At 40.1% G+C, this 27,813-nt stretch overlaps 1 protein-coding gene across 1 annotated transcript; it reads left to right on the top strand.

Annotated features, from left to right (window-relative positions):
* Window positions 1–3,398: 3,398 nt before the first annotated feature.
* Window positions 3,399–27,251, top strand: LOC121375905 (N-acetyllactosaminide beta-1,6-N-acetylglucosaminyl-transferase-like). The gene is made up of 3 exons (XM_041503607.1): window positions 3,399–3,922; window positions 23,604–24,779; window positions 26,604–27,251. The coding sequence occupies exons 2-3, from the start codon at window positions 23,675–23,677 to the stop codon at window positions 26,879–26,881; spliced, it is 1,383 nt and encodes a 460-aa protein (XP_041359541.1). The 5' UTR covers window positions 3,399–3,922; window positions 23,604–23,674; the 3' UTR covers window positions 26,882–27,251.
* The last annotated feature ends 562 nt before the right edge of the window (window positions 27,252–27,813 follow it).

Genomic DNA, 27,813 nt, shown 5'->3' with positions numbered 1-27,813 from the left:
ATCTCACAGGCGATGTCCATTCTCTAAAGGCTGCCCTCGAAGATAAAATAAAGTGGCAAAAAGAGACAACTGCTCGTGACTAAGCAAAGAAAAACAAGGCATGACGGATGCAATTGTATGGGCTGCATTCCATGCAAATGCTCTGCAATCGGGCAACTATAACGTCACCATCAACTCACTTCTAACATTGTTCCCTGATGATTCTAAGACTGTGGCTATGATTCGTCATTCGATCGTTTCGTCCAGCATGCTGTCAATTTATAAAGCCCTGGACAGGTTCCTGTGCTGACACTGGATCAGCTACTGTTCACGACTGCTAAACTAATCCAGTGGCAGTGGCCAGATGAATATGGAGAACAGACGTTTGTCATTGTGCTTCGTGGCTTATACATTGAGATAGCCGCCTTGAGAACTCTTGGATATTGTTTTAAAGTCGTAGCTGAACAAATGCTCTGACCCAAGCAGATGTTGCTACACCTGGAACAGCTGATTCCTTTCTCAAATGCTCACACGTCACACGAACGAGATACGCACACCAGGTAACATCCAGTGTTTTGCCAATACTCCTTCAAAACGCCTATGATGAATACAGCAGTGAAGAAACTGAACCAACTCATTATGATGCCTCGTGCGTGAAACGAGCTGAGACATTTCCACAATTCCAATATTAGTTTACTGTAATGCAGCTTGAACTCCTCATAATGATGTATGTGCGATCTCGTCGCGAATCCATATTCTAATCCTGTTTGTACCCCAACAGCACTAGCTCCATATGCTTTTGTCCTATTCTGTCACTATTCTAGGTGGCTTCCCGTTCACATACGTGATATGGCGGCACTGCATGACCGAGTTCCCTATGTAGCAAGGCAATTCGTACAGGGTGCCTTTGTTGTTCACAAGGCATTAATCTCAGAAGCTGTTGTATCTTGTTCGGAGTTGCTACGATGTGGTTGCAAGAAGGGGCGCAGAAGGCAGTGCAAGTGTGTTAAGGCAGTTCTGAAATGTACAGCAATCCGCTATTGTGGTGGCAACCGAGACTACAATGCTTATTAAGAAAACTACATTTCATAGTTCTTATACATGAAAGTGTTCAAGTGAACTCAGTACTGCTTCTTTACTTACCATTTCAAAATAGTGATTGTCAAAGTTTTAATACGAAAAATGCTATTTTAGATATCGGGGCTGCCCATTGCACCGTATAATTGTCCTTTTGAAACCTTTTCTGTATTTTAAAAACTAAATAATCATAGTATTGAATTCTGTATGGTTGACAACCTAGAAAATAACATTTTATTCATGTTTTTATGTCATATATTGCCGAAGATGTGCAACTTAAGAGATTTTATCTTTTCGTCTAGCAGCCATCTTGGATTTTCCACATGTATGGGCTTCAGGGGAAATATTCAGCATGGCACTATATCAAAATATATTTAGAACAAATCAAACATGATCTGTACCAATTTTGGTGCTTTTACCACAAAAGCCACAATTCATCTCAACTTTGTCACATATCTGCCGCTATCTGTACTGCAGTTAGCGTTTTGGGGATTTTTGTTCATATCGCAGTATTTATTTCCCCAACACATCGAACCCTCGAAAACACAGGCGCGCGCGCACACACACACACACACACTGATACACACACACACGCACACGCACATACACATACAGACAGACACCACACACGCGCGCGCGCGCGTGTGTGTGTGTGTGCGTATGCGTGTGCGCGCGCGTGTGTTTTCGAGGGTTCGATGTGCTGGGGAAACAAATACTGCCTCTCATAAATGTGTTAAGTGGCAGATTGAAAAAGCACAGGTGTAAAACATATCATGTAAAAGCAGATGCTGGCTGCAGTGAAACTCCTCTAAACCGGACACCCTGGGGACCAAGTAAAAAGTCCGGTTATAAGAGGTATCCGGTTTAGAGAGGTTCTCTTCTGTACAGATATTTAAAAAGGTGTCGCGAAAAACGTCCGCTTTTGAGGGAATTCCGGTTTACAGAGGGTCCGATTTTGAGAGGTTTCACTGTATATGGTACTTGTTATGCATTACATACGGTAATGCTAAATACATGCCGTCAGTGTAAACCACGTCATCAGAGACGCACATACACGAGGCAAGGAAGCCAGGTTAACAGAAAGTCATGAGGCTAATAAATATCTACAACTGACAGCATCTTGTTTCCAATGTGTTCTTAACATAAATATCCCATCCTCGTCGCCATAATATACTGTTTATATGTAATGTTGCCCCCCTGTCAGATACGCTTCTATTTTGTTTCAAATCTGTTTTGTTTTGTCGTGATAATGTGATAATGTGATAATTAGGTGCTAGATTGGTTTGTTTACTACCACTACTACTACTACTACTACTCTCTCTCTCTCTCTCTCTCTCTCTCTCTCTCTCTCTCTCTCTCTCTCTCTCTCTCTCTCTCTCTCTCTCTCTCTCTCTCTCTCTCTCTCTCTCTCTCTCTCTCTCTCTCTCTCTCTCTCTCTCTCTCTCTCAGTTGTGGTGAATTTGTTGGAACGAGAAAAAAACCCAATCAGTTAAATGGATCCACTGAGGTGGTTCGATCCTGCGTCGCAAGCACCTCAAGCGAGCACTCAACCGACTGAGCTAAATCCTGCCCCATATATGCTGTAACTTAATTTAAAGGCAGTTCTTCGATATATCCATTTTGTGTTGCGATGTCATTAATAACTCAATCAGCCAGTCAGTCAGTCAGTCAGTCAGTCAACAAGTCGTTAAAAAAAGTTAAAGTTTGTTTTATTTAACGACACCACTAGAGCACATTAATGTATTAATTATCGGCTATTGGATGTCAAACATTTGGTCATTTTGACATATAGTCTTTGAGAGGAAACCCGCAACATTTTCCTATTAGTATCAAAGGATCTTTTATATGCACCATCCCACAGACAGGATAGCACATACTTTTGATAAACCAGTGTTGATGCACTGGCTGGAACGAGAAATAGCCCAATGCGACCACCGACGCGGATCGATCCTAGGCCGATCGCGCATCAGTCGAGCGCTTTACCGTTATCAAATTAAGTAAATACATTATTGTAACTATATACTAGGACGCTATAACTATTAAATGTCTCGTATCACTGCAGCAGCAGTCTTAATGAACCGGAAACGTAGACTTACTAACTATATTTATAGCTAGGCAGATACTGTTACAATGTTTGTACGTGTATTACAAAACAGAAACGGGGTGGGCCCGCGGAGAGTATTTGAAAGTGTGTGTGTGTCTGTCTGTCTGTCTGTCCGTCTCTGTGTGTGTGTCTGTATCTGTGTGTGTGTGTGTCCGTCTGTCTGTCTGTCTCTGTGTGTGTGTATGTCTGTCTGTCTGTGTGTGTGTGTGTGTGTGTGTGTGTACGGACGGGGTCAATATCATTGTGATGGCACGAGGATGAAAATGTGGGGGCCCGAGCGGTTCCGAGAAAATTTAGAATTTTGGGTGTTCAAATACGGCATTTTCAGCCTTCTTTAAACAATAATAGGGAAAAGAAGTGGGTGGGTGATGTCGCACCGCCTCCTGTTCTGCAGGCCCCTAGCGGGTTCTCGCTGGCACTCAAAATGTTTGATCATTTTGATCACGGCCATCGTGTCCAGACGCTGGAGTTAATAAGCGAGTGTTCAATCGAGACAAGCCGAGCCCGATCGATTCCATCAGGAAACCTCCCTTCGCTGTCATAGCAACGACCTGGCATACATAATGTTACAGCCCTCACAGAACCAATGGCCAGATGGTTACCGTTAATATGAAAGCGGAATTTACTCACAGTGGTGTAATGAAGGAATGTAATGCACGGTTGTTTCCACGTCCTGAAGATGATGTTATGTGGACCGAGCCACGCTTGCTGTGAACGTAGGAATGAGCTGCCGGTGCCAGGGTTTTTTCTGCCAACACAACGGTAAGGTGCTGTTAATGCATGGTTTTTAAATATTAATGTTGATATAACGCAGACATACCATTACTGTTGAATAGCATTGTTCTACAGGCATGCGGTTACGACAGGAAAAGACATAATTAATGGAATATATTTTATCAGTACATTTCTTGATTTAAATAACCGGCTAAACTTGTATCGATCGCGGCGGTTCCAAAACTGATCAGGGAGAACACAAATAACGATACTGGGAGCACTGGCAGAGGAAAGCCTGGGTGGCATGATCATAACCGTACTCGAAGGGAGACTGGGGCTCAAATTCGGGCAAACAAAATAGAAATAGTTGGACAAAATGAGCTTGCCTGAAACCTTTACACCTATCCCGAGTACTCTGACGGTAAGCGAGCTGGCATTGTCACTTTGATCTGGGGCAATAATAATAAAAAATAACAATAAAAAAAAAAATAAGAAGAATAAAAATTGGAGCCCGAAGGCCTATGTCCGGATCAACAACAACAATTGTTTTTTTTGTTTTTTTTAAATAGCTGGACGAACATTTGGACAGTTACCATGCACTCTAACGTCCGTCCAGCTCCCTTACCGTCAGCGTACTTGGAATACTTTTCACCATGTATTCCTATCATTCTACCCACAGTATTAGTTGTAATCCATGTAAAAATGCGTAGTGGTTTGTTTGTTACCCTATATAGCTCTTTGGCCGTAATGGTACTATGAATAAATATTGTTATCCAGATTGTGTCATTTTTGTTTAATTCGGGCAATTAATAAGCCTCCCGCCCCCCGCCCCCCCCCCCACCACCCTATTTTTGTATTTGACGTTAATATGCTTTTTCATAAATGTTAGTCTTTCACAGCTGTCTACACTATTTTCTTTAATAATTTTAGAATTAAATTCAGGGCTTCTAGTATTATTATAAAATCCACTAGCCATGGGATCAGTGATTTAAAACATCTACTAGCCACGATTAAAAATTCACAAGCCCTACTTAGAGCTTAAAACACTAAGATTAGAAGGTTGGGGTGCCATAGGGGCAGTATATTCATATTTACAAAATAGACAACTGTAACATTTAGCTTTTTTCACTAGCCGTCGGGTATGGCAATATTAATTATTTACTAGCCCAACATTGACTATTACTAGCCATAGGAGTGGGGCTACAATAATCTAGAAGCCCTGTAAATTGATGTGTATCGTCATGTACCTTTGTTAGGAACCCAATAGCCAATGGAGGTGTTTGTTTTTTTGTCTGGTTGATTGTTGTTAGTTTTTGTTGTTGTTTTTGTTGTTGTTTTTTTGTTTGTTTGTTGTTGTTTTTTTGTGGGGGGTTTTTGTGGGGGTTTTTTTTTTTGGGGGGGGGGGGAGGTATTTGTGCTGGACTGTCAGGCGACATTAAACATCCATTCATTCAAGTAAACAAAAAATTATTAAAACATTTTACTTTATTTCAGTAATTAATTATTCAAAAATGTTTCTTTTTTATCAGATAGCTTCAAACTTTAAACGCGATACACTCTCCCAATATATTTTTAAATTATTTCTTAATATACCAAAAACTGTTCACTCATTTCATTAAAAAATGCCAGTATGACAGGCAAGCTCGTTTAGTATTCTATATCTACCCCTCTATCTACCTTAATTAACAACTCCGATGTATGCAATGTACAAAACAATCCCATAAACTGAAATAATATGATAAAACATGACATTGAACTATCAGAATATTTGCTGCTTGTTAAAATTTTTAAAATTGAAAAGTTCTAGCCATTAACGAAGAGTAACTGGGAACCTAGGACAAAGACGTTAGAGAGGAAACCCGCTACACTTTTTCGTTAGAAGCATTGGATCTTTTATATGCACCATCCCACATAAAGGATAACACATACCACGGCCTTTTATATATCAGTCGTGGTGCACTGGCTGAATTTTTTTTTATAAAAAAGAAATGTTCCAATGAATATTCAGTATTTTGTTATTATTTCCCCAATCACCTGGCTAAATGGGTAGGTGTAAACCACTTGCACCGACCAGTGATCCATAACTGGTTCAACAAAGGCCATGGTTTGTGCTATCCTGTCTGTGGGAAGCGCAAATAAAAGATCCCTTGCTGCTAATCGGAAAGAGTAGCCCATGTAGTGGCGACAGCGGGTTTCCTCTCCAAATCTGTGTGGTCCTTAACCATATGTCTGACGCCATATAACCGTAAATAAAATGTGTTGAGTGCATCGTTAAATAAAACACTTCTTTCTTTCTTTCTTTCTTTCTTTGAAAACTAAAAAACCCATTTTGTTCGTAATTTTGAAAATTAAAATTGCGGTGGGATTTAGTAAATAAAATGAAATTTAACCTAGTACAAATAGTAGAAACACGTTTAATATATACAGCCACTAATATTTTATGCAAAAAAATATATTTGATATGTAACTACAATCGTTAAAAAGTCTCTGTTAGTCGATAACATCTTAAAAATTGCAGCAAACTCAGGAATGTCCCTTTAAGTTTTTCATCATTAATATTCTACATTCTTATTCCCATGTGTGTGCTGTTCCTCAACGTGGTGCGGGGGTAACGCCATTCCCGTGGCTTTTCTTGAGAGAGGCGAATACAACATATATTATTCGGTACCTCTTGAATATTATAAGATTAATTCTATGATAATGTGATAATGTTTTCAGATATGTTTTTAGTTTTATGTTAAAAATTCGGTGCAATATTGTTTTTGGTTTCTACTACAACTCCATACACTGTTTTTGTGGTCTGACCATAGCGTTTATTTATTTAATTTTTTTCCATATTTAATATTAATATACTTCATTGTGTCTTTCACAAATGCGACTCTTTCATTTCATTTCAACTTATTTTCGTGCTTATGTCCAATTAAGGTTCAAGCATGCTGTCCTGGGTGTACACTTCAGCTATCTGGCAGTGAGTTAGTTGTTAGAGGTTAGTTAGAGAGAGAGAGAGAGAGAGAGAGAGAGAGAGAGAGAGAGAGAGAGAGAGAGAGGAGGGAGTAGTGGTGCTACAACTACCCATTGATTCGTTAAAAATCGCTCTGGGTGGGGGGCCGGTACCGGGCTGCGAACCCTGTACCTACCAGCCTTATGTCCGATGGCTTAATCACGACACCACCGAGGCCGACTACCACAGCTGTCTGTAGGCACTTTATGTTTATTAATAATTTTGTAATTTTAAATCGCGTTCCTTTGTTGGACACCAAGTAGTGTGCTGGGGTGTCGTTAAACATTAACTGATTAATTAATTCATTCATTCCACATTCATAATTTTTAATGACGGTAAATTGACACCCAGTAACATATTAAACTGCTAGTCTCTCCATCTGGCGGTGATTGATCCAGAAAATTCATTGGGAGGTCGGGGAACATGATTGTGGCCGAAGCGAAACAAAAACAAAACAACAACAACAACAAAGTTATGTTTAATGCATCATAGTAACTAAATTTACAATTAGAAGTAAACAAAAAATGTTTGCGTCAGGCCTAAATATGAAATAAATTAGCCAAAACCAAAAAGATATATATTTGGACTTCATTCCAGTCCTTAAACCCTGAATTGTTATTTCAGTAGCAGTTTGTAGAAAGGAATGAATGAATGAATGAATGTTTAACGACACCCCAGCACGAAAAATACATCGGCTATTGGGTATCAAACTATGGTAAATGGAACAAACATTTGATTATCAACATCAATATAAAAATTCAACAATTAAACTAAAACACAGTGTAAAGAACTGTGCAAAAATACAAATATCACAGTTAGATAATATTTAAAATTTACAATAAAACGCAGTATCACGTAGGAACTGTATTGTAAAAAGGGTGCCAGGGTTAGTTGTAACTTCAAGTTAACAGGTTGGTCCCGGGATAGTGGATGAAAATCTATGTTATATTAAAAAATAGATTTAAATACTTTTATACAGATATTAAAAATCAGCTGACAACTAAGATCATATAAAACCAATAAACGACAACAGGTATAAACTGCATAAATATATACGTAATAACACAAACGTCCTGCCAGAGATGAAGCTGAAGCAGATATATAACGCTGGTCCTAGCTTACTGTATCTATACTGGCATCGTGCATCTACATTCCATAACCTCGACTTCTCGTTGGCAGTTCGTTAAACTCTGATACTCTCGGTTTTACAATAAACTCAGGTCAGAAACAACGGATGAACCGTCCACTGAGCATAATAAACTCAGCTGTCGTGTCCGGTTTAGGGTCAAGGGTTATCGGAATTACTTAAAAGAGGCTATTTCCCCCAAAGCTATTTATGTCAACCTGTTACAATGTTTTACTACGTTTGATGACTAAATAGTATAAAATACATGAACAGCTAGTTGAATTGAAAAGGGCCATTTATTGGTGACATAATAACTGACGAGAACTGACAATATTCATATTCATATACATATCTAACTAGTTACCTAACAACAATATATGTAATGAATTAAATTTAACAATATTATCACTGATAAAATTGTCTTATTAACATGTCATCAAAGATGTGGGCAACATTATACGCAGTAAGAAAGAAAGAAATGTTTTATTTAACGACGCACTCAACACATTTTATTTACGGTTATATGGCGTCAGACATATGGTTAAGGACCATACAGATTTTGAGAGGAAACCCGCTGTCGCCACTACATGGGCTACTCTTTCCGATTAGCAGCAAGGAATCTTTTATTTGCTGAATCAGTTATGGATCACTGGCTGGTGCAAGTGGTTTACACCTACTCATTGAGCCTTGCGGAGCACTCACTCAGGGTTTACCGGCCTCGGTGGCGTCGTGGCAGGTCATCGGTCTACAGGCTGGTAGGTACTGGGTTCGGATCCCAGTCGAGGCATGGGATTTTTAAACTAGATACCGACTCCAAACCCTGAGTGAGTGCTCCGCAAGACTCAATGGGTAGATGTAAACCACTTGCACCGACCAGTGATCCATAACTGGTTCAACAAAGGCCATGGTTTGTGCTATCCTGCCTGTGGGAAGCGCAAATAAAAGATCCCTTGCTGCCAATCGGAAGAGTAGCCCATGTAGTGGCGACAGCGGGTTTCCTCTCAAAATCTGTGTGGTCCTTAACCATATGTCTGACGCCATATAACCGTAAATAAAATGTGTTGAGTGCGTCATTAAATAAAACACTTCTTTCTTCTTTCTTTCACTCAGGTTTTGGAGTCGGTATCTGGATTAAAAATCCCATGCCTCGACTGGGATCCGAACCCAGTACCTACCAGCCTGTAGACCGATGGCCTAACCACGACGCCTCCGAGGCCGGTCAGTAAGAATTAATGCCATACACTGTTGAATATACAAATTAAGCGGAATACTAAAACTCTACTAGTGAATACCAAACTTATACAACATAGTGTATTGGGTGGGATGGAGGGTTATTTAATGGAATCTTCGTTGATTAATAATAATTCCCTATTTGTTTTACTTAACGGCGCCCTCTATTAGATCTTTGATCAAGAACCATAACCGTGAGTTTTGTATGATCGGACGAGTTGTCTTTTCATGTTTAATTTTGGAATATTCAACAGTTTACATAAATAGATTCAACTGCATAAAATAACATTTTAGGTACGTATACCAAACAGCATCTCCCCAGGTCGAAGTCTAAAGTGCACCCAACTGAAGAACGTATTATATTTGCTCGCGCCCGCTATTAGCTATTAGTAAAATATTTGACAGGAGTTGATGTCATAAAATGTTTCTTCTTCTGGCACCGTATTCATAAACATACTTAAGTCAATGTATGATACTTATCTATGTACTTTAAGTATGTATTTAGGTATCATACATTGACTTAAGTACGTTTATGAATACGGAAACTGGTCAGTAAATTCATGCTATTTAATTTGAACTGGTATCAAATGGTACTATTGTGTGTTGTCCTAGATTCTACTAAAATAGGATGGCAACTGTAGTGAAATACGCTTTATCTCTGAAACTAGCAGCTTGCCCCCCCCCCCCCTCCCCCCCATTTCTGATTTACTTTAAGAGCGAGGTAGGGTTTGGTTGTAATATTTATATCTATAATGTGTATTATGTTGATTGAAACGGTATTGTAGCGGCATTGGCCACATATGTCACCATCGTCGTCTATGCTATTTCATTTGGTGGTATCCACCCCTTTTGGACATATCGTTTAGCAGTCGGCTTCGCTATTGTTCATAAAGTTTGTTTAACGATACCATTAGAGCACATTGATTATTTAAAGGCTATTGGGTGTCAATCATTTGTAATTATGACAAGTAAGACTTAAGAGAAAATCCGCTGCATTTTTCCATTACCAGCGCTGGTTAAAACGCAATGGTTCCGCTGAGTGGGTTCGATCCTGCGATCCAAGCACATCAGATAAACGCACTACAAGCACCCCCCACCCCCACTACCCCCCCCCCACCCCGACCATTGTTGATAAACGCACTACCCCAACTCCCCACCCCGACCATTGTTGATAAACGCACTACCCCATCCCCCACCCCCACCCCGACCATTGTTAATTAAACAAAAACATGCAATCACATATAACACTTCATAGCCATACCGGAGACAGGATGTATCTCCGTCGGTAGGGCGCTCGCCAGAGGTACTTTCGTCGCAGGGTCGAATTCTCTGATTCCCGTTCCAACCGTTCGTGGCGACTTGTATATCGAAGGCTGTGGTATGTTTTGTCTATCTATGAGAATGTGCAAATAAAAGCTCACTTGTGGGGTTCCTCAGAAGTCTACAGAAGTCTTCCTCAGAGTCACAATTACCAAATGTTAGTCAAATGTTTAAATTCCGCCACGTTGGAAAACATTCGTTTAAGTAAACAGAATGTTTTGTTAGCACTATTAGACCATTGATTTGTTTTATCAGTAACCAAACAATAGCAGAAGTTAATGCATATTGTTTGTGCCTTGTGTAAATATCCACGACACTGGGATTTTTATGTTTTTCAATGAGGTTTGATTGATAACGTACTTCGGTTTAAACTATGTTGATTTACCGTCACATATATTATGCGGTTTTTAGGATCGGCTAATAGGCGTAATTCTTGAGTATGACATTTCCCTGCATTTTACAAATACAGATGTTTCGTATACACAAGATGACAAATATAACAAATTGATTTCTTACCCACCTGTTGGTGAACAAAATCATTATTAATGTTAAAGTTTGTTTTGTTTTAACTTAGCACTAGAGCACATTGATTTATTAATTATCGGCAATTTGGATGTCAAACATTTGGTAATTTTGATATATAGTTTTAGAGAAAAAAAGTTTGATATCTTGTTTAACGACACCACTAGAGCATATTGATTTATTATTCATCGGCTACTGGATGTCAAACATTTGGTAATTCTGACATATAGTCTTAGAGAGGAAACCCGCTACTTTTTTCCATCTGTAGCAAAGGATATTTTATATGCACCATCCTACAGACAGGATAACACATAACCACGGCCTTTGATATACCAGTCGTTGTGCAGTGGCTAGAACGAGAAATAGCCCAATGTGCCCACCGACGGGGATCGATCCTAGACCGACCGCGCATCAAGCGAGCGCTGTACCACTGAGCTACGCCCCAACCCCCCTCAAGTGGAAAGGAAATGTTTTATTTAACGACGCACTCAACACATTTTATTTACGGTTAGTTGGCGTCGGACTTATGGTTGAGGACCACACAGAAATTGAGAAAGGAAACCCGCTGTCGCCACTTCATGGGCTACTATTTTCGATTAGCAGCAAGGGATCTTTTATATACACCATCCCACACGCAGGATAGTACATACCACGGTTACACCATTTGCGGAGTACTGGCTGGAACGAGAAATAGCCCAATGGGCCCACCGACGGAATCGATCCTAGATCGATCGCGCATCAGGCGAGCGCTGTACTATTGAGCTACGCCCCCCCCCCCCCCCCCCCCCCCTCAAATGGAGTCACAAGCAGTAGGTATGCATGCAAGTATACTAATATTTAAATAACACGTATTACGATATACCCTACTGACACACCCGAACAATTTTGTATTTTAATTCCACTGTAATGCTAGGCTAAGACTACCAACTGCCTGCAGAAAGTTGGCCAACTCGACGGTTGCGTTGTAATTTTCCCAACACCCGACTTACGACGGGTGAGCTCAGATTAACAACTAATGGGTTATACGACGAGAATCGAGTTGAAGAGCGCTCATACTAGCAACTTGACAGTCGTAGAAGTCGTGACAGTAGAAGGTTGGCTAACTTTCTGCAGGCAGTTGGTAGTCTGACCCTAGCATTAATCGACAACTCTAGTGTCTTAGCTTGGACTGGTTTCCTCAACTCTGTAGTTTGTTTTATTTAACGAAGCCACTAGAGCATATTGATTTTTTTTATCTTATCATCGGCTATTGGACGTCAAACATATGGTCATTCTGACACTGTTTTGTTTTTTGTTTTTTTTAGAAGAAACCCACAGGCAGGATAGCACAAACCATGACCTTTGTTGAACCAGTTATGGATCACTGGTCGGTGCAAGTGGTTTAGACCAACCCATTGAGCCTATCGGAGCAATCACTCAGGGTTTGGAGTCGGTATCTGGATTAAAAATCCCATGCCTCGACTGGGATCCGAACTCAGTACCTACCAGTCTGGAGACCGATGGCTTAACCACTGCGCCACCGAGGCCGGTTAGTTGTGAACAAATGAATGGTTTGCCATCACTACATCATCTTTAGTACACAGAGTTCGCCCATGTATTTCGAGGTCCAAAACAATCAGTTTTTGTCATGTATTTTCTTAATTTTGTTTTAGTACCGGTTTTAGTAGAACATTTTAGCATTATTGGCATGCTATTTTTTATTACTCATGATAATTATGTTGTTGTATACTGTATAGAAGATAGAAGATGCCACTATAGCAATCGCAATACAAATACGGGCGGGATGTAGCCCAATGGTAAAGCGCTCGCTCGATGCGCGGTCGGTGTGGGATCGATCCCCGTCGGTGGACCCATTGGGCTATTTCTCGTTCCAGCCAGTGCACCATGACTGGCATATCAAAGGTCGTGATATGTACTATCCTGTCTGTGTAGTCCTTAACCATATGTCTGACGCCATATAACCGTAAATAAAATGTGTTGAGTGCGTCGTTAAATAAAACATTTCTTTCAATACAAATAATATCATGATATTCATCGCTAACAAGGAAGGAGTAGTGAATAGGTCGCACATTCAAGTGGGACCTCCGACCTACACCCCGCCCTCAACGGCGTTATGCATTATACTTCAAATTTCATTTGCCACACAATTTGTGTTTATCTTATCTGAACGGCACGTTTAAGCTGGGCGTCGCCTTTTGTCAAACTAAATTAAAACACAGTGCACGTTTCCAAGGCAGTCTAGTCTCATCACGTTCGTAGTGGAAACGAGGTTTAGCTTATTCGCCTATACAATCTGGTTTCCATAAACTCTGTAATACGTCGTCGACCGACGCAGGCCAAAAACCTACCCCCCTCCCACCCCCACCCCACACCCCCCTCTATCTCTCTCCTCTCCTCTCTATATATATATAATTAATATCTCCTCTCCTCTCTCTATCTCTCTCTCTCTCTCTCTCTCTCTCTCTCTATAGATATATCTATATATATATATATGGTATATATATATATATATATATATATAATATAACCCCTATCTATATAACTCCCCTCTGCCCGTCCCTGTCTCCCTATATACCCCTTCCTCCTCCCCTCCCCCCTCTCTCCAAATCCTCTCCTCGTCTCTCCTCTCTCTCCCTCCTCTCTCTCTCTCTCTCTCTCTCTCTCTCTCTCTCTCTCTCTCTCTCTCTCTCTCTCTCTTCTCTCATGGAAACTAGTTATAACGCTGATTTCGACAGACATTGATCAACTTATTTTCGTGTTTATATCCAATTAAGGTTTAAGCACGCTGTCCTGGGCACGCACCTCAGCTATCTGGGCTGTTTGTCCTGGACAGTGGGTTAGTTGTTAGTTATTGCTGTTAGTGAGAGAAAAGAGGGTGTAGTGGTCTTACACCTACCCACTGAGCCGTTAAAACTCGCTGTGGGTGGGAGTCGGTACCAGGCTACGAACCCAGTACCTACAAGCCTTATGTCCGATGGCTTAACCACGACACCACCGAGGTCAGTTCGACAGACAACTACGTTAAATAATCGTATCACAAACGAGGGAACGTGAAGAGGGGAGGGGCTAAAGAGGAAGAAGCTACTCTCGCCCAGAATAGCTCGAGTGTCGAAATAACCATGTGTATAGCCATGATTCAAAAGCAGCCGTGGTTACGTTAAACAAATTCTTCTTTCTAACCCCCGAATAAAAAGTTCTGCTACCCAATCATGGAAATCCTGCTGTTCAAAACATATTTGAATTTGTATTTATGGAAAGGTTGGCTATATATATATTTTGAATTGATCCAGGTGCCTCTAAACAAATATATCTTGTAACATATGAGAACATAGTATGTTGAAATTTATAGAACTGTTAAATAACAACAATGAAAGAATAGTAAGACGGTTAGCTGTGTATTGTTTTAAAGCCTTTGAAAAAGGAAACATAATTTTGTACAATTAAGTTTTCCCTGCATGTGAATGTGAATGCGTAAGTAGAACGTTTGTGTTATATATTATGTGTATCTTTAATTTTGCATTTAGTTATTTTATAAACATCATGTTAATACTCATGGGCGCCATGTCGCTTTATGTATCCCATTTATTTGTCAATACGATTTACACGCTGGATACAAACATTATATATCTGTGTATATGTATATATTATGTGCTCAAGGGCCATTAGGCCTAATGCGAATAAAGTTCGTATGGGTGTGCAATGAATAAAATTGTGAACAATGACCTTATCGCCAGTAACCTAACCACTCCCTGAAAACTCGTTCCACGAGGAATGCGCTTACGCAAGGTAATGATACTACATTTGGTACCGTTTCAAAATTAACGCAGCAATCAAAACCATGTGTTTGTTATAGGCAAGGAACACGTTTGTTTTGTTTAACGACACTACTAGAGCAAATTGATTTATTAATCATCGGCTATTGGATGTCAAACATTTGGTAATTTTTACATTTAATCTTAGATAGGAAATACGCTACATTTCCCCATTAGTAGCAAGGGATTTGGTTTTTTTATATGCACCATCCCACAGACAGGATAGTACATACCACGTCCTTTGATATACCAGTCGTGGTGTACTGGATGGAACGAGAAATAGCCCATTGGGCCCACTGACGAGAATAGATCCCAAACCGATCGCGATTCAAGCGAGCGCTTTACCTCTGGCCTACGTCTAGCCCGTTAAGCTGTATCCTAATCGAGCGATGCAAGCGATTATATTAGAAATCATTGATTTCGATTGCCGTATCCTAACAGCACGCATATAAATCTGATAATTTTCGGTGTAATGATTATATCATTTATTTCCACTTGTGGTGAGTTTACATCATTATGGATACAATGCGAGTCGAAATAAAGTTGTATCGTCAACGTGATTTATGGAACCTTAACTGAACCTAGTTTACAAGGTATGTATGTACCATATCTGTTTCCTCGCTAAGGCTATGTTTGACATCCAGTAACCGATGATTAATAAATCAATGTGATCTAGTGGTGTCGTTAAACAAAACAAACTTTCACTTTCCTCGTTAAGACTATATTATGTCAGAATTACCAAATGTTTGACATCCATTAACAGATGATTAATAAAATAAATGTGCTTTAGTGGTGTTGTTAAACAAAACAAACTTTTAACTTTTAATTTCTTTTTTTTTTTTTTTCTTTTTTTCGCATAAAATGTATTTAAGGTTACTATAAAGACCAGGTCGAGTACAAATTGATCGTTGAAGCAAGAATTTACAAGTAATTCACAATTTAATGGTTAAAAAAGTCTGTAGTAATAATAATAGCTAAACATATTGCAACCACCCAAGAATACAACATACAAGAAGGATATGGGCTCTACTCCACGAAGCGATCTTATCGCAAAGATCAGCGTAAGTCCATAAAGTATGTACTTAAGGTGATCTTTGTGCTAAGATCGCTTCGTGGAACGGGGCCCTTACCAGGTCTATTGATAAATAATATTTTAGCCCGAAAAATGCTCAATATTCTAATATTCTTTCCATACGCCTGTTAAGGATATGAACGTCTGCAGCTAATGAGAGCACGCTGTCCTGGGCACGCACCTCAGTTATCTGGGCTGTTTGTCCTGGACAATGGGTTAGTTGTTAGTTGTTGTTGTAAGTGAGAGAAAAGAGGGTGTAGTGGTCTTACACCTACCCATTGAGCCGTTAAAACGCGCCCTGGGTGGGAGCCGGTACCAGGCTGCGAACCCAGTACCTACCAGCCTTATATCCGATGATTTAACCACGACACCACCGAGGTCGGTTCGACAAACAACTACGTTAAATGCTCGTATCACAAACGAGGGAACGTGAAGGGGGGGGGGGGGGGGGGGCTAAAGAGGAAGAAGCTACTCTCGCCCGGATTAGCTCGAGTGTTGAAATAACCATGTGTATAGCCATGATTCATTATAGCCGTGGTGACTTTAAACAAATTCTTCTTTCTAACCCCCGAATAAAAAACTCTGCTAACCAATCATGGAAATCATGCTGCTTAAAAAATATTTGAATTTGTATTTATGGAAAGGTTGGCTATATATCATATATTATAAATTGATCCAGGTGCCCCTAAACAAATATATATTGTAACATATGGGTGTGCAATGAATAAAATTGTGAACAATGACCTTATTGCCAGTAACCTAACCACTCCCTGAAAACTCGTCCCACGAGGAATGCGCTTATGCAAGGCAATGATATTACATTTGGTACTGTTTCGAAATTAACATACATGTAGCTATAAAAACCCGACGTATTTGTTATAGGCAAGGAAAATGTTTGTTTTGTTTAACGACACCACTAGAACACATTGATTTATTAATCATCGGCTATTGCATGTCAAACATTTGGTACTGTTTACATATAGTCTAAGACAGGAAACACGCTACATGTTCCCATTAGTAGCAAGGGATTTTTTATATGCACCATCCCACAGACAGGATAGTACATACCACGTCCTTTGATATACCAGTCGTAGTGTACTGGATGGAGCGAGAAATAGCCCAATGGGCCCACTGACGAGGATCAATCCCAAACCGACCGCGATTAACCACTGGGCTACGTCTCGGCCAAACCGGCCGCGAGCGACGCGAGCGATGTAAGCGATTATTTTAAAAATCATTGATTTCAATTGCGACCGGTCTCGGTGGCGTCGTGGTTAGGCCATCGGTCTACAGGCTGGTAAGTACTGGGTTCGGATCCCAGTCGAGGCATGGGATTTTTAATCCAGATACCGACTCCAAACCCTGAGTGAGTGCTCCGCAAGGCTCAATGGGTAGATGTAAACCACTTGTACCGACCAGTGATCCATAACTGGTTCAACAAAGGCCATGGTTTGTGCTATCCTGCCTGTGGGAAGCTCAAATAAAAGATCCCTTGCTGCTAATCGGAAAGAGTAGCCCATATAGTGGCGACAGCGGGTTTCTTCTCAAAATCTGTGTGGTCCTTAACCATATGTCTGACGCCATATAACCGTAAATAAAATGTGTTCAGTGCGTCGTTAAATAAAACATTTCTTTCTTTGATTTCAATTGCCGTATCCTAACCGCACACGTGCGACGCGACATATAAATCTGTAGCGTCGTGCGCATGCAGTTAGGATGCGGCAATGGAAATGAATGATTTCTAAAATAATCGCACGCGGCCGTTTAGGATAGAGCTTTAAGCTGTATCCTAACCGGACGCAAGCGACGCGGGTGATGCGAGCGATTATTTTTAGAAATCATTGATTTGAATTGTCGTGTCCTGACCGCACGCGTACGGCGCGACGGATAAATATGTCGCGTTGCACGCGTCCGGTTAGGATGCGGCAATTCAAATCAATGATTTCTAAAATAATCGCTCGCATCACCCACGTCGCTCGCGTCCGGTTAGGATACAGCTTTACAGGCAAGGAAAACTTCAATGAGTATAATTTAGCGTTAAACAGAGAATCCTACATGAGCGGCCGTTGAGTTGTTTAAAAACGTATCCAACGAGCGAAAGCGAGAATACGTTTTCAAAGAACGAGTTGTAAGATAAATAGTATCTAACGAACACGAATTTAGTATTCTATTTCTTACATATCTTCAGAAAACAGCTTTAAAATAAATTTAAACGCCTTTTCCGACTAAAACCTATGTACGACCCTAGCGCTTATAGTTAACTAGTGCGTCACAGACAATTCAATTTTAGGTTAATTGTACGTCACTGAGTAATCGATTCGACCGTGTGGGTTTTTGTTTGTGGGTTTGTTTTTCTATTGGATGGAATGACCTAGTGACCTGGTCATCACCTAGGAGCAGCCAGTCGTATATCTTTAAAATGTTATCGCACATACGTGTGTTAACTCTGTAATAAATAACGAATGATGTTCTCACCAACGGATGCGTAAGAAATGACGATTATTAAAATTATTTGGTGGTTATTTGGTGGTTATTTGGTGGTTATTCATAACATATATATATATCGATATAAGTATTTGCTTGCATCAAAATTTAATAATATATCAACATTTTATTAATACAGTGAAACCTCTCAAAACCGGACCCTCTGATAACCGGAATTCCCTCAAAACCGGATATTTTGCACGGTCCTTTTTAAAAAAATCAGTAAAGAATTTAACCTCTCTAAACCGGATACCTCTTTTTAGCCGGACATTTTATTTGGTCCAGAGGATGTCCGGTTCAGAGGGGTTTCACTGTATGTCTAACGTACAGTTGCAGTTTTACATTTATAAATGTTATTCTGTTAATTTCAATCATTTAAAACATATGTGAGTGCTTCGAATAAATGGTATGCATGTTTCGGGGGTTTCAGGAGGAATGCTATTTTACAAGAAAATAAACAACTGAAAAAGAATTGCTTCCCTTAGAATGGGCTAGACTCTCTTATTGTGTGAGCGCCTTAATGCAATAACTGTAGGGTCCCCTTAAACATTGCTTGACTCCTCCCCCCCCCCCCCCCCCCCAATTTTTCTGGATCCGTCACTGTAAATCGACGAAAACGTTTTAGCGCCATAAAAGATGACAGTCAGCAATTGTTACTGTTACATACGAATCTCATAATTTAAAATGTATGCACATAGCACCTTCATGTTTCGGTATACTGTTTATATACATTATTTCCACTTAACATAATTTTGGAAGAATTTTGTATTGTTTAACGACACCACTGGAGCACATCGATTAATTAATCATCAGCTATTGGATGTGAAACATTTGGTAATTCTGACTCGTAGTCGTCAGAGGAAACCCGCTACACTTTTTCTAATGCAGCAAGGAATCTTTCATATGCACTTTCCCACAGACAGGAAAGCACATACCACGACCTTTATCCAGTTGTGGTGCACTGGATGGAATGAGAAAAAACCCCAATCATCTGAATGGATCCACCGAGGTGATTCGATCCTGCGACGCAAGTACCTCAAGCGAGCACTCAACCGACTGAGCTGAATCCCGCTCCCACACCATTATGAACACAATGCGAGTCGAGATACAATTGTATCGTCACCGTGATTTATTGAACACACTTCATCCACTCTTCTGATTAACATTAACTGAACCTACTTTACAAGATATGTACCTAATCTGTTTCCTCGCTAAGGCTATGTCAGAATTACAAAATGTTTGACATACACTGACCGATGATTAATAAATCAATATGCACTTAACTTTTAATGTGTTTTTTATTTTATTTTTTTGTTGGTTTTTGGAGGGATTGTTTGGCATAAAATTCATTTTTGGTTACTACAAGAACCAGGACGAGAACAAATTGATCGTTGAAGAAAGAATTTACAAGTAAAGCTGTATCCTATCCGTACGCAAACGATTATTTTAGAAATCACTGATTTCAATCGCCGTATCCTAACGTACAGTGCGACAGAATCATCTGTCGAGACGTATGCGTGCGGTTAGGATGCGGCGATTGAAATCAGTGACTTATGCACAATTTAATGGTAAACAAGACTGTAGTAATACCAATAGTTAAACATTGCAACCACCCAAGAATACAACATACAAGAAGGATCTGGACTCCACTCCACGAAGCGATCTTATCGCAAAGATCAGCGTAAGTCTATAAAGCAGTTATGTACTTAAGGTGATCTTTGTGCTAAGATCGCTTCGTGGAACGGGGCCTATACCAGGTTTATTAATAAATACTTCTAAGTATACATGCATTTGTTGAACTAAATAGTAATAAGAATTGTTGTTTAGTCGTAAATATACGTTTACGTGAAAAACTAAGCTGACGATGTTTTGTGAAATAGACCTCTCTCACATTCCACTGTGTATGTGCCCGTTGCGGGGTAACTCGAGGACGCAAACAGCGAACTCACGCGAGATCTCGCAAAAATAGACCTGTGGACATGTTGGGGGGGGGGGGGGGGCATAGACAATGGGAGGCCACGCAATAGGAATGTGAATATCTCCATGATTAATTATTCTATCAGTAGGGAAGCCGAAAATTCTGTCGACATCCAACAAGACTTATTGGAGACATTTGTTAATTATTGCTTATCACGAAATAAAAAATATTTGGTTGTTAACGCCCGACAAACCATCGGTTCGGATTCGTACGCAATAAATATCGGATATGGGCTGAAATAATATTAATGTGTGTGCGCGCGTGTATAAATGCAGATAGTTATTGTATTTAACATGATTTAAATATTTATAAAACATTATACAGATAAATACATTTAGGATTCTTATCGGGATTTCTTTTCACCAAGCCATATTTTAAACCGGTTTATAAAAGTGGGGCTACAGTCCCTCCGACTTCTCGGTTGCTACCGACCTTAGAATGGTCAGAAATTTAACAGTATTGCATATACAGCTATTTAAATTCGAAGCAAGATTATTTAAGCTAAGAAAGATGTAAGTTTTATTTATAACAGATTAGACTAGCCGACAGCTTAATAATATAGCTACAAACTCAGGATGGTCTCTTTATCATAAACTTATGAGGGTTTATTATGCGCAGTCATAAGGTACTTCGTTTGAATGTTCGAAGCAAACATATTAAGTACCATGTTAGGCCCGTAGCCGGAGGGGGGGGGGGAGGATCGGGGGATCAGACCCTTGCCCCCACCCCCCACCCCCCACCCCCCGTGTCTACGGTTCCGCGTTTGATTTTACATGAAATTTCGATCCTACTCCCCCGCTAATCATGCTGGCTACGGGCCTGAAGTTATATACAATATTCATAAGTTAGACCAAACATCAAATTAGGATCGTATCGGGTTGCATGGGTCTACTACTCTGGAAAAGTTGCTGCACTTTATGTTATGTATAATCATGTACGTTATAAAAACGTGTGATACTTGCATACCATATCGATATATAGGACTTCTCCCTATGCTTGTAAATGTGTATCAGAGTACTGATGGTATCGCTAACGATCTCGACCAATGTTCTCAGGTACAAAATACAAAATAGTAACCAAACACTATTGTACATACAGATATATGTTTACTTCAAACTGATATTCATGTAAAGAAGAAGATGTCATCTCTAAATTCTTCAAAACAAACAACGCAAACAGCATGTCAACTTTTACTTCCGCGTTTACATGTGACATCAAACTTTGAGCCGCGTTTACACGGTTTCTGGCATCATGCTAAGTTGTAGGTTTTCGCGTGTGACAGCTCATATATGTTGTAATATCAGATATTATTTCAAGGTAAGTTGTATGTATGTGATATAAATGATAGTGAAAATAAAATAAAATAAAATAATAAATAAAATGAGATAAATAAATAAGTAAATAAATAAATAAACAATTTGTGGATAAACATGTAACATTGATTAGTAGTTGTACGACTGTCTTTTTTTTAATGAAACGATAAGGGGAAAATAGAGCTGTGATAAAGGTCTATCCGCGTGAATATTCAACTATAATTCTAATTTATTAAAAGTAGCAAACACATTCCACTAAAGTTAATTTTATTGTATGAATCTTTTAATTTTGCGTTGTTAAAATACCCTCGACAGGCGGCTCCAGAGACTTCGTCTAAGTTAATGTTTCACTGCTTCTGGTCTTAAGCCATTCCGATGTAAAGTTTAGTAGACCGTGTTTCGCAGCCATTTTAACATCTTATACGAAATATGTACGTTAGTCGCTAGGGATTCACAGCTCCTACGAAGCTACTCACGACGCTCATGACAACTGTCGATCATGCCCCCCCCATTTTGTATATAGCCTCGATACCGTCCAATTCGGCAAGGGACGGTACTCTTCGCGTACATGCGCAATGGGAATGTGAAAGAGGTCTATTGGGCCCAGGCATCTGTTTAAGCTATCTGAAATGTATGTCGAGAACAGCACGGTAATGGTTGGTGAACACTAAATAAAATCCCGTATGTGACAGTGTTAATATATGTGCCTGACACTACTATGTGCAACGTGTGAACCACAATATGATCCATAGATATGAATACTACAATTCATCAGCCAAAGTACTAACTGCAGAAAGTGGCACGTTTCATTGTTTGGGGTGGGGGGTGGGGTGGAGGTGGGGTATAGCCCAGTGGTAAGGCACTCACTTGATGCGCGGTCGAACTAGAATCCACCTCCGTCGACGGGCCCACTTGGCTATTTCTTGTTCATAACTAATGTAAGAAAGGTCGTGGCATGTACTATACTGTCTGTGGTGTGGTACATATCAAAGGTACCGTGCTGTTAACCGAAATACGGTAGCCCAAGGCTTAGCAGCGGGCTTTCTCTAAATATCTGCGTGGTCCTTAACCATATAAGTTTAACGCCATATAACCGTAATTAAAATATGTTGAGTGCGTGTCGTTAATAAAACATTTCTTCATCCCTTCCTTTCATGGCTCATTCTTAGATCACAGGATGTAGTGAGAACGAACCACAGTCAGTTCCGTATTACACTGTCCTGCATAGTGTTACAGGTGTGCCAGTTTCTTTCTAGCACGTGGGTACTTGACACACTGATACTGGATCACTTAACATTACAGGTGTTTACTGCCCAGATAACACTATAGTTTATGACCAATTTATCACCTATGATAGAACTGACAGTAAGAGATGTCTGTCTTATGACTTTATACCAACACTGGAAACGTCCCTCGGGGTGTGAACATTGGGTTTGAGTCGAATGTAAAGCGGAATCTAGCTCAGTCGGTCGAGCGCTCGTCTGATGTCCTTTGGTAGCAGGATCGAATCACCACAGTGGACTCGTTTTTCCCATGAAGCACGACTTATATATCAAAGGCTGTGGTATGTGCTTTCCTGTCTGCCTGTTTCCTTTGTTGCTAATGACAAAAATGTAGCTGGTCATTTCCAAATGTCAGAATTACCAAACGTTTTATATCTAATACCAATGATGACTAAATTAATGTTCTCTAGTGTTGCCGTTAAACGAACAAACAAACAAAAACTTCAGTCAATGGGGAGGAGAAAAACACAGAAAGATATGCACGAGGGGTTTTCCTTTCTCCCAGATCATGATGAATCTAAAAGTTCTTTATATATTATACATCTCAATCATTGTGATGCATTATTGATTTTGATTTTTACATTTTAGGTAACCTGAATTATGGTTGCTGTTAAGTAACGAAAGACACACCTGGCGTCTGAGGGATTCGAACGAAGCCAATGAAGTTCAGAGCGGCCACTACATTCCTTGTCCTGTTGGTGACGGTGGTCAGTTATATGTCCATCAAGCTCGTCTATGTCGCCTGGGAACTGGAACGAGTCCGTGGTCAAGAGCTTGGCAGAATGACCAGCGCCAACTATATACTAGTTTCCAATGGGAAGTCGATTTGGAAGTCGACCCACCTTGGTAACGAAACCAGTGCAAATCGTCAGTTTTTGTCGCATCCAAGTTTTGCGGAATTTGTCTCAGTCAATTGCAAAGCAATATTTGAAGGTGATGTGCAAACACTAGAACAAGCTAAGAATATGAAGACCCAGTTACATGATAATTTGTACAGTGACCAAGCAATACATATGCAAACTCAAAACTGTGAAGAATTCCGACGTTATCATGGTTATAATTATGTTCCCACCACGAAGGAAGAGACCGACTTCCCTATAGCCTACAGCATCGTGTTTCACAAGGATATAGCTCAGGTTAACATGCTACTTAAAGCGATCTACCGACCCCTGAACCTATACTGTCTACATTTGGACGCGTACTCTGGCAATTCTATTCGAAGTGCGGCCAAATCCTTAGCTGCTTGCTTCAGTAATGTCTTCCTTGCCTCAAGGTCAGAGTACGTCACCTATGGGGGTTTCTCTCGGCTGCGCGCCGACATCAATTGCATGCAGGACCTACTTTCCAAGACACAGAAATGGAAGTACATGATTAACCTTCCAGGACAAGAATATCCCTTAAAAACTAATCTAGAACTCGTGAAGATATTAAAAATTTACAATGGCTCCAACGACATTGAAGGCATCACAGGCAAAAGGATGTTGCCAATTCGCTATCAGTATAAGCACAAGTATGTCTCCAGTAAATCGGGTAAAAGCGTGTTGATTCGCACAGGTCAGCTGAAGGAGAAACCCCCGTATAACATCACCATTGTGAAGGGGAGTGCGTATGGGGTGTTTTCCAAGGAATTTGTACGGTTTGTTGTCAAGACTAAAATATCGAAAGAGTTTCTACAGTGGTGCAAAGACATCTCTAGTCCTGACGAGTATTTCTGGGCTACGTTGCACCACAACACACATCTCGGAACACCTGGCGGATATTCAGGTAACCACCATTGGTATATAATCCGCGGAAATCAGTATTTCATCTTAAAATATGCAATTCTCCCCCACCCCATCCCCCCAAAAAGGTATTTGATCCTAGAAACATGGGTTGTTTTAGATAATAATATGAGCAGTTGTCCTTTATTGTTTTAAAATATATTTTCATTCTTTCTCTCCTTTTTATTTTATTCTGGGGGGTTTTCTTGTTTCGTTTTTCTTTCTTTGTTTCTTTCTGTCTTTTTTCTTTCTGTAATATGTTCATATACTTACCATTTGTGACATCCAATAGCCGATATGTATTTTTGTGCTGGGGTGTGGTTAAACAAACATTCATTCATTCATTCATTCATTCATTCATTTTCTTTCTGTATGTCTGTCATTGTCTGTTTTATTTGAATACGTAAGTATTATAAATTAATCATCGGCATTTGGATATCAAACATTTGGTAATTCCGACACGTAGTCTTCAGAGGAAACCCGGTAAATTTTTCTAATGCAGCAAGGGATCTTTTATATGTACTTTCCCACAGACAGGAAAGCACTGATTGGAACGAGAAAAACCCAATCAGTTGAATGGATCCACCGAGGTGGTTCGATCGTGCAACGCTAGCGCCTCAAGCGAGCACTCAACCGACGGATCTAAATCCCGCCCCTGAAAAAGATGAAGAAACAGGTCACATTTTGGGAAGTTCGAGTTTTCGAAATTCGTATAGCATTCCTCAAAAATTGAAACTGCTATGCAGTTGGATGATTTCGACTGATGTTGTAAGAAAGTTGCGCTGCTCCCTGCCAAACTCTGGAAATTTTGCAGTTCCGCATTTCCATCATCATCATCATCATTATTATTATTTTAATTATTATTCTGGCACGGCGGAAGCAAATACACAATGGGGGCGAGTGGGAGGTGGCTGACTGCGATCGAGGACGCAAAGCAAATTTTCTAGGGGGTTCGGGGGTATGCGCCCCCGTAAATATTGAAAACTAGATATCCTAAAAGGCAATTTTCTGCATTCTACAAGTACACTGTGTATTTACATAATTGTATAAATATTTCCATATACTTACCTTTTTATGACACCCAATGTGTATTTTTGTGTTAGGGTGTCGTTAAACATTCATTCATTCATTCATTTATTCATTCATTCTACAAGTAAGTTTATCTCTGCCTTAAGATTTACTACCAATAATAGTGTTTTATTCAGACTTATTGGTGGGCTAGAGCCACTCCCAGCCCCCCCCCCTCCCCCTGCTCCACCGTGCTTGTTATTATGACAGTGAAATCCCTCAATCCTGTACCTTTTGTTTCCACAAAACCGGACATTTTTAATGGTCCTTTTTTAAATATTAGTATGCAACAGAACCTCTTTTTTACTTCATCACATGTTTTGTCTGGCGTAGAGGTGTTCCACTGTATTATTATTATTATTAGGTTCCCAAGCAAAGGCTGGGGAACCTATTGTTTTTGGTGGGATTATTATTATTAGGTTTCCCAAGAGTTTTCCGCTGGGAAATCTGGGGTTTTTTTTTTTTTTGTTTTTTTTTTTTTTTTTTTTTATGGGATTATTATTCAGAGGCGGATCTAGGGGAGGGGCCCAGGGGCCAGGCCCCCACCCCCTAAATTTTGCGATAGTTATAATTTTATTATATATTAATTTTTACGACCCCCCCCCTTCCAAACCTCCCCCAAAGTTCCCTTGGCATTCCACTTCTCATGTCACGCCCCCCCCCCCCCCCCACCCACCAATGGATTTTCTGGATCCGCCACTGTTATTATTATTATTATTATTATTATTATTATTATTATTATTATTTGTTGTAATTGCAGGACCTCCCGATAAGAAATCATGGCTAGCGACGTACGCATCGTGGGGCGGCAGAGACCAGTGTGCTGGGAAGTGGGTGCATGGTGTGTGTGTGTTTGGTGTGGGTGATCTCCCTTCGCTAATGACGAAGAAGGAAATGTTTGCCAATAAATTCTACCTTGACTACCAACCTGTCGCCCTGCACTGTATGGAAGAATGGATTCACAACAAGACAGCAGCTTCACTGCCTTTCGACAGCATGTATTACCGAGCGTTACCTTTTGTCAAGAAACCGCAATAAGACATTCAGATTATCAAATAGCACCGGGTGTTACTAATAGCATTGACACCCGGCCACTTCCAACGTGTTGGGACCGTTGTTATTTACAGTCTTTAACAAATAATACGCACACACACGCACGCACGCACACACACACACACACACATGGTTACATTGTATATAATAAAATAATTATTTGCTAACGAGGGTGAGGTATAAAATAGTTTTACATTTAATATAATTCCAATACATTTACCTTAAATGTTATGTAAATAAACCTTTATGTAATATGGACGCCGTATATATTGAATGTATATAGAAGAGGGTCTCGTAAATTAGTAAGCTTGTACCCGGTCATTTTGTTATTTGTGCAATAAAATATGTTTTCTGACGCCTATGTAACAATCATAATTTCAAAAATTCATCCACGATCAGCCAGTGCACCACGACTAGTATATCAAAGGCCGTGGTATGTACTACCCTGTCTGTGGGATGGTGCATATAAAAGATCCCTTGCTGCTAATCGAAAAGAGTAGCCCATGAAGTGGCGACAGCGGGTTTCTTCTCTCAATATCTATGTGGTCCTTAACCATATGCCTGACGCCATATAACCGTGTTGAGTGTTGAGTGCGTCGTTAAATAAAACATTTCTTTCTTTCATCCACGATCCTGCAAAATTGGACAACAATGAGAAAAATCCATCAGATTTGGTAGCTCAGTCATCATTCTGATACTAAAATAAAATATGAGACTGTACTGGACTTGGAGGTCTTGTACGTATAATCCACATTCTGTGTGCAGTCCGTTGTCATCAATTATGGGTCATCCCATGCCAAATCAACTAGCAACGTGAAATCTTCCTGTGTGACCTTCAGATTTCACTGGAGGGAAAAAACCGCTGGTTTAATTTTTGAGATATGGCAATGTTGAAAGAAGGGGACCACGCCCCCCCC

The sequence above is a fragment of the Gigantopelta aegis genome, chromosome 6, assembly GCF_016097555.1.
Source record: "Gigantopelta aegis isolate Gae_Host chromosome 6, Gae_host_genome, whole genome shotgun sequence".
Classification (NCBI taxonomy): domain Eukaryota; kingdom Metazoa; phylum Mollusca; class Gastropoda; order Neomphalida; family Peltospiridae; genus Gigantopelta; species Gigantopelta aegis.
Note: the sequence above shows the minus strand (reverse complement) of the source record. Positions and strands in the feature narration are given on the sequence as shown.

Bases quoted from the DNA above. Each gene is read 5' to 3' on its own strand.
- LOC121375905 (XM_041503607.1), top strand. From the start codon at position 23,675: ATGAAGTTCAGAGCGGCCACTACATTCCTTGTCCTGTTGGTGACGGTG. The intron at 24,780-26,603 runs GTAACCACCATT...TTGTAATTGCAG, and splicing joins AACACCTGGCGGATATTCAG to GACCTCCCGATAAGAAATCA.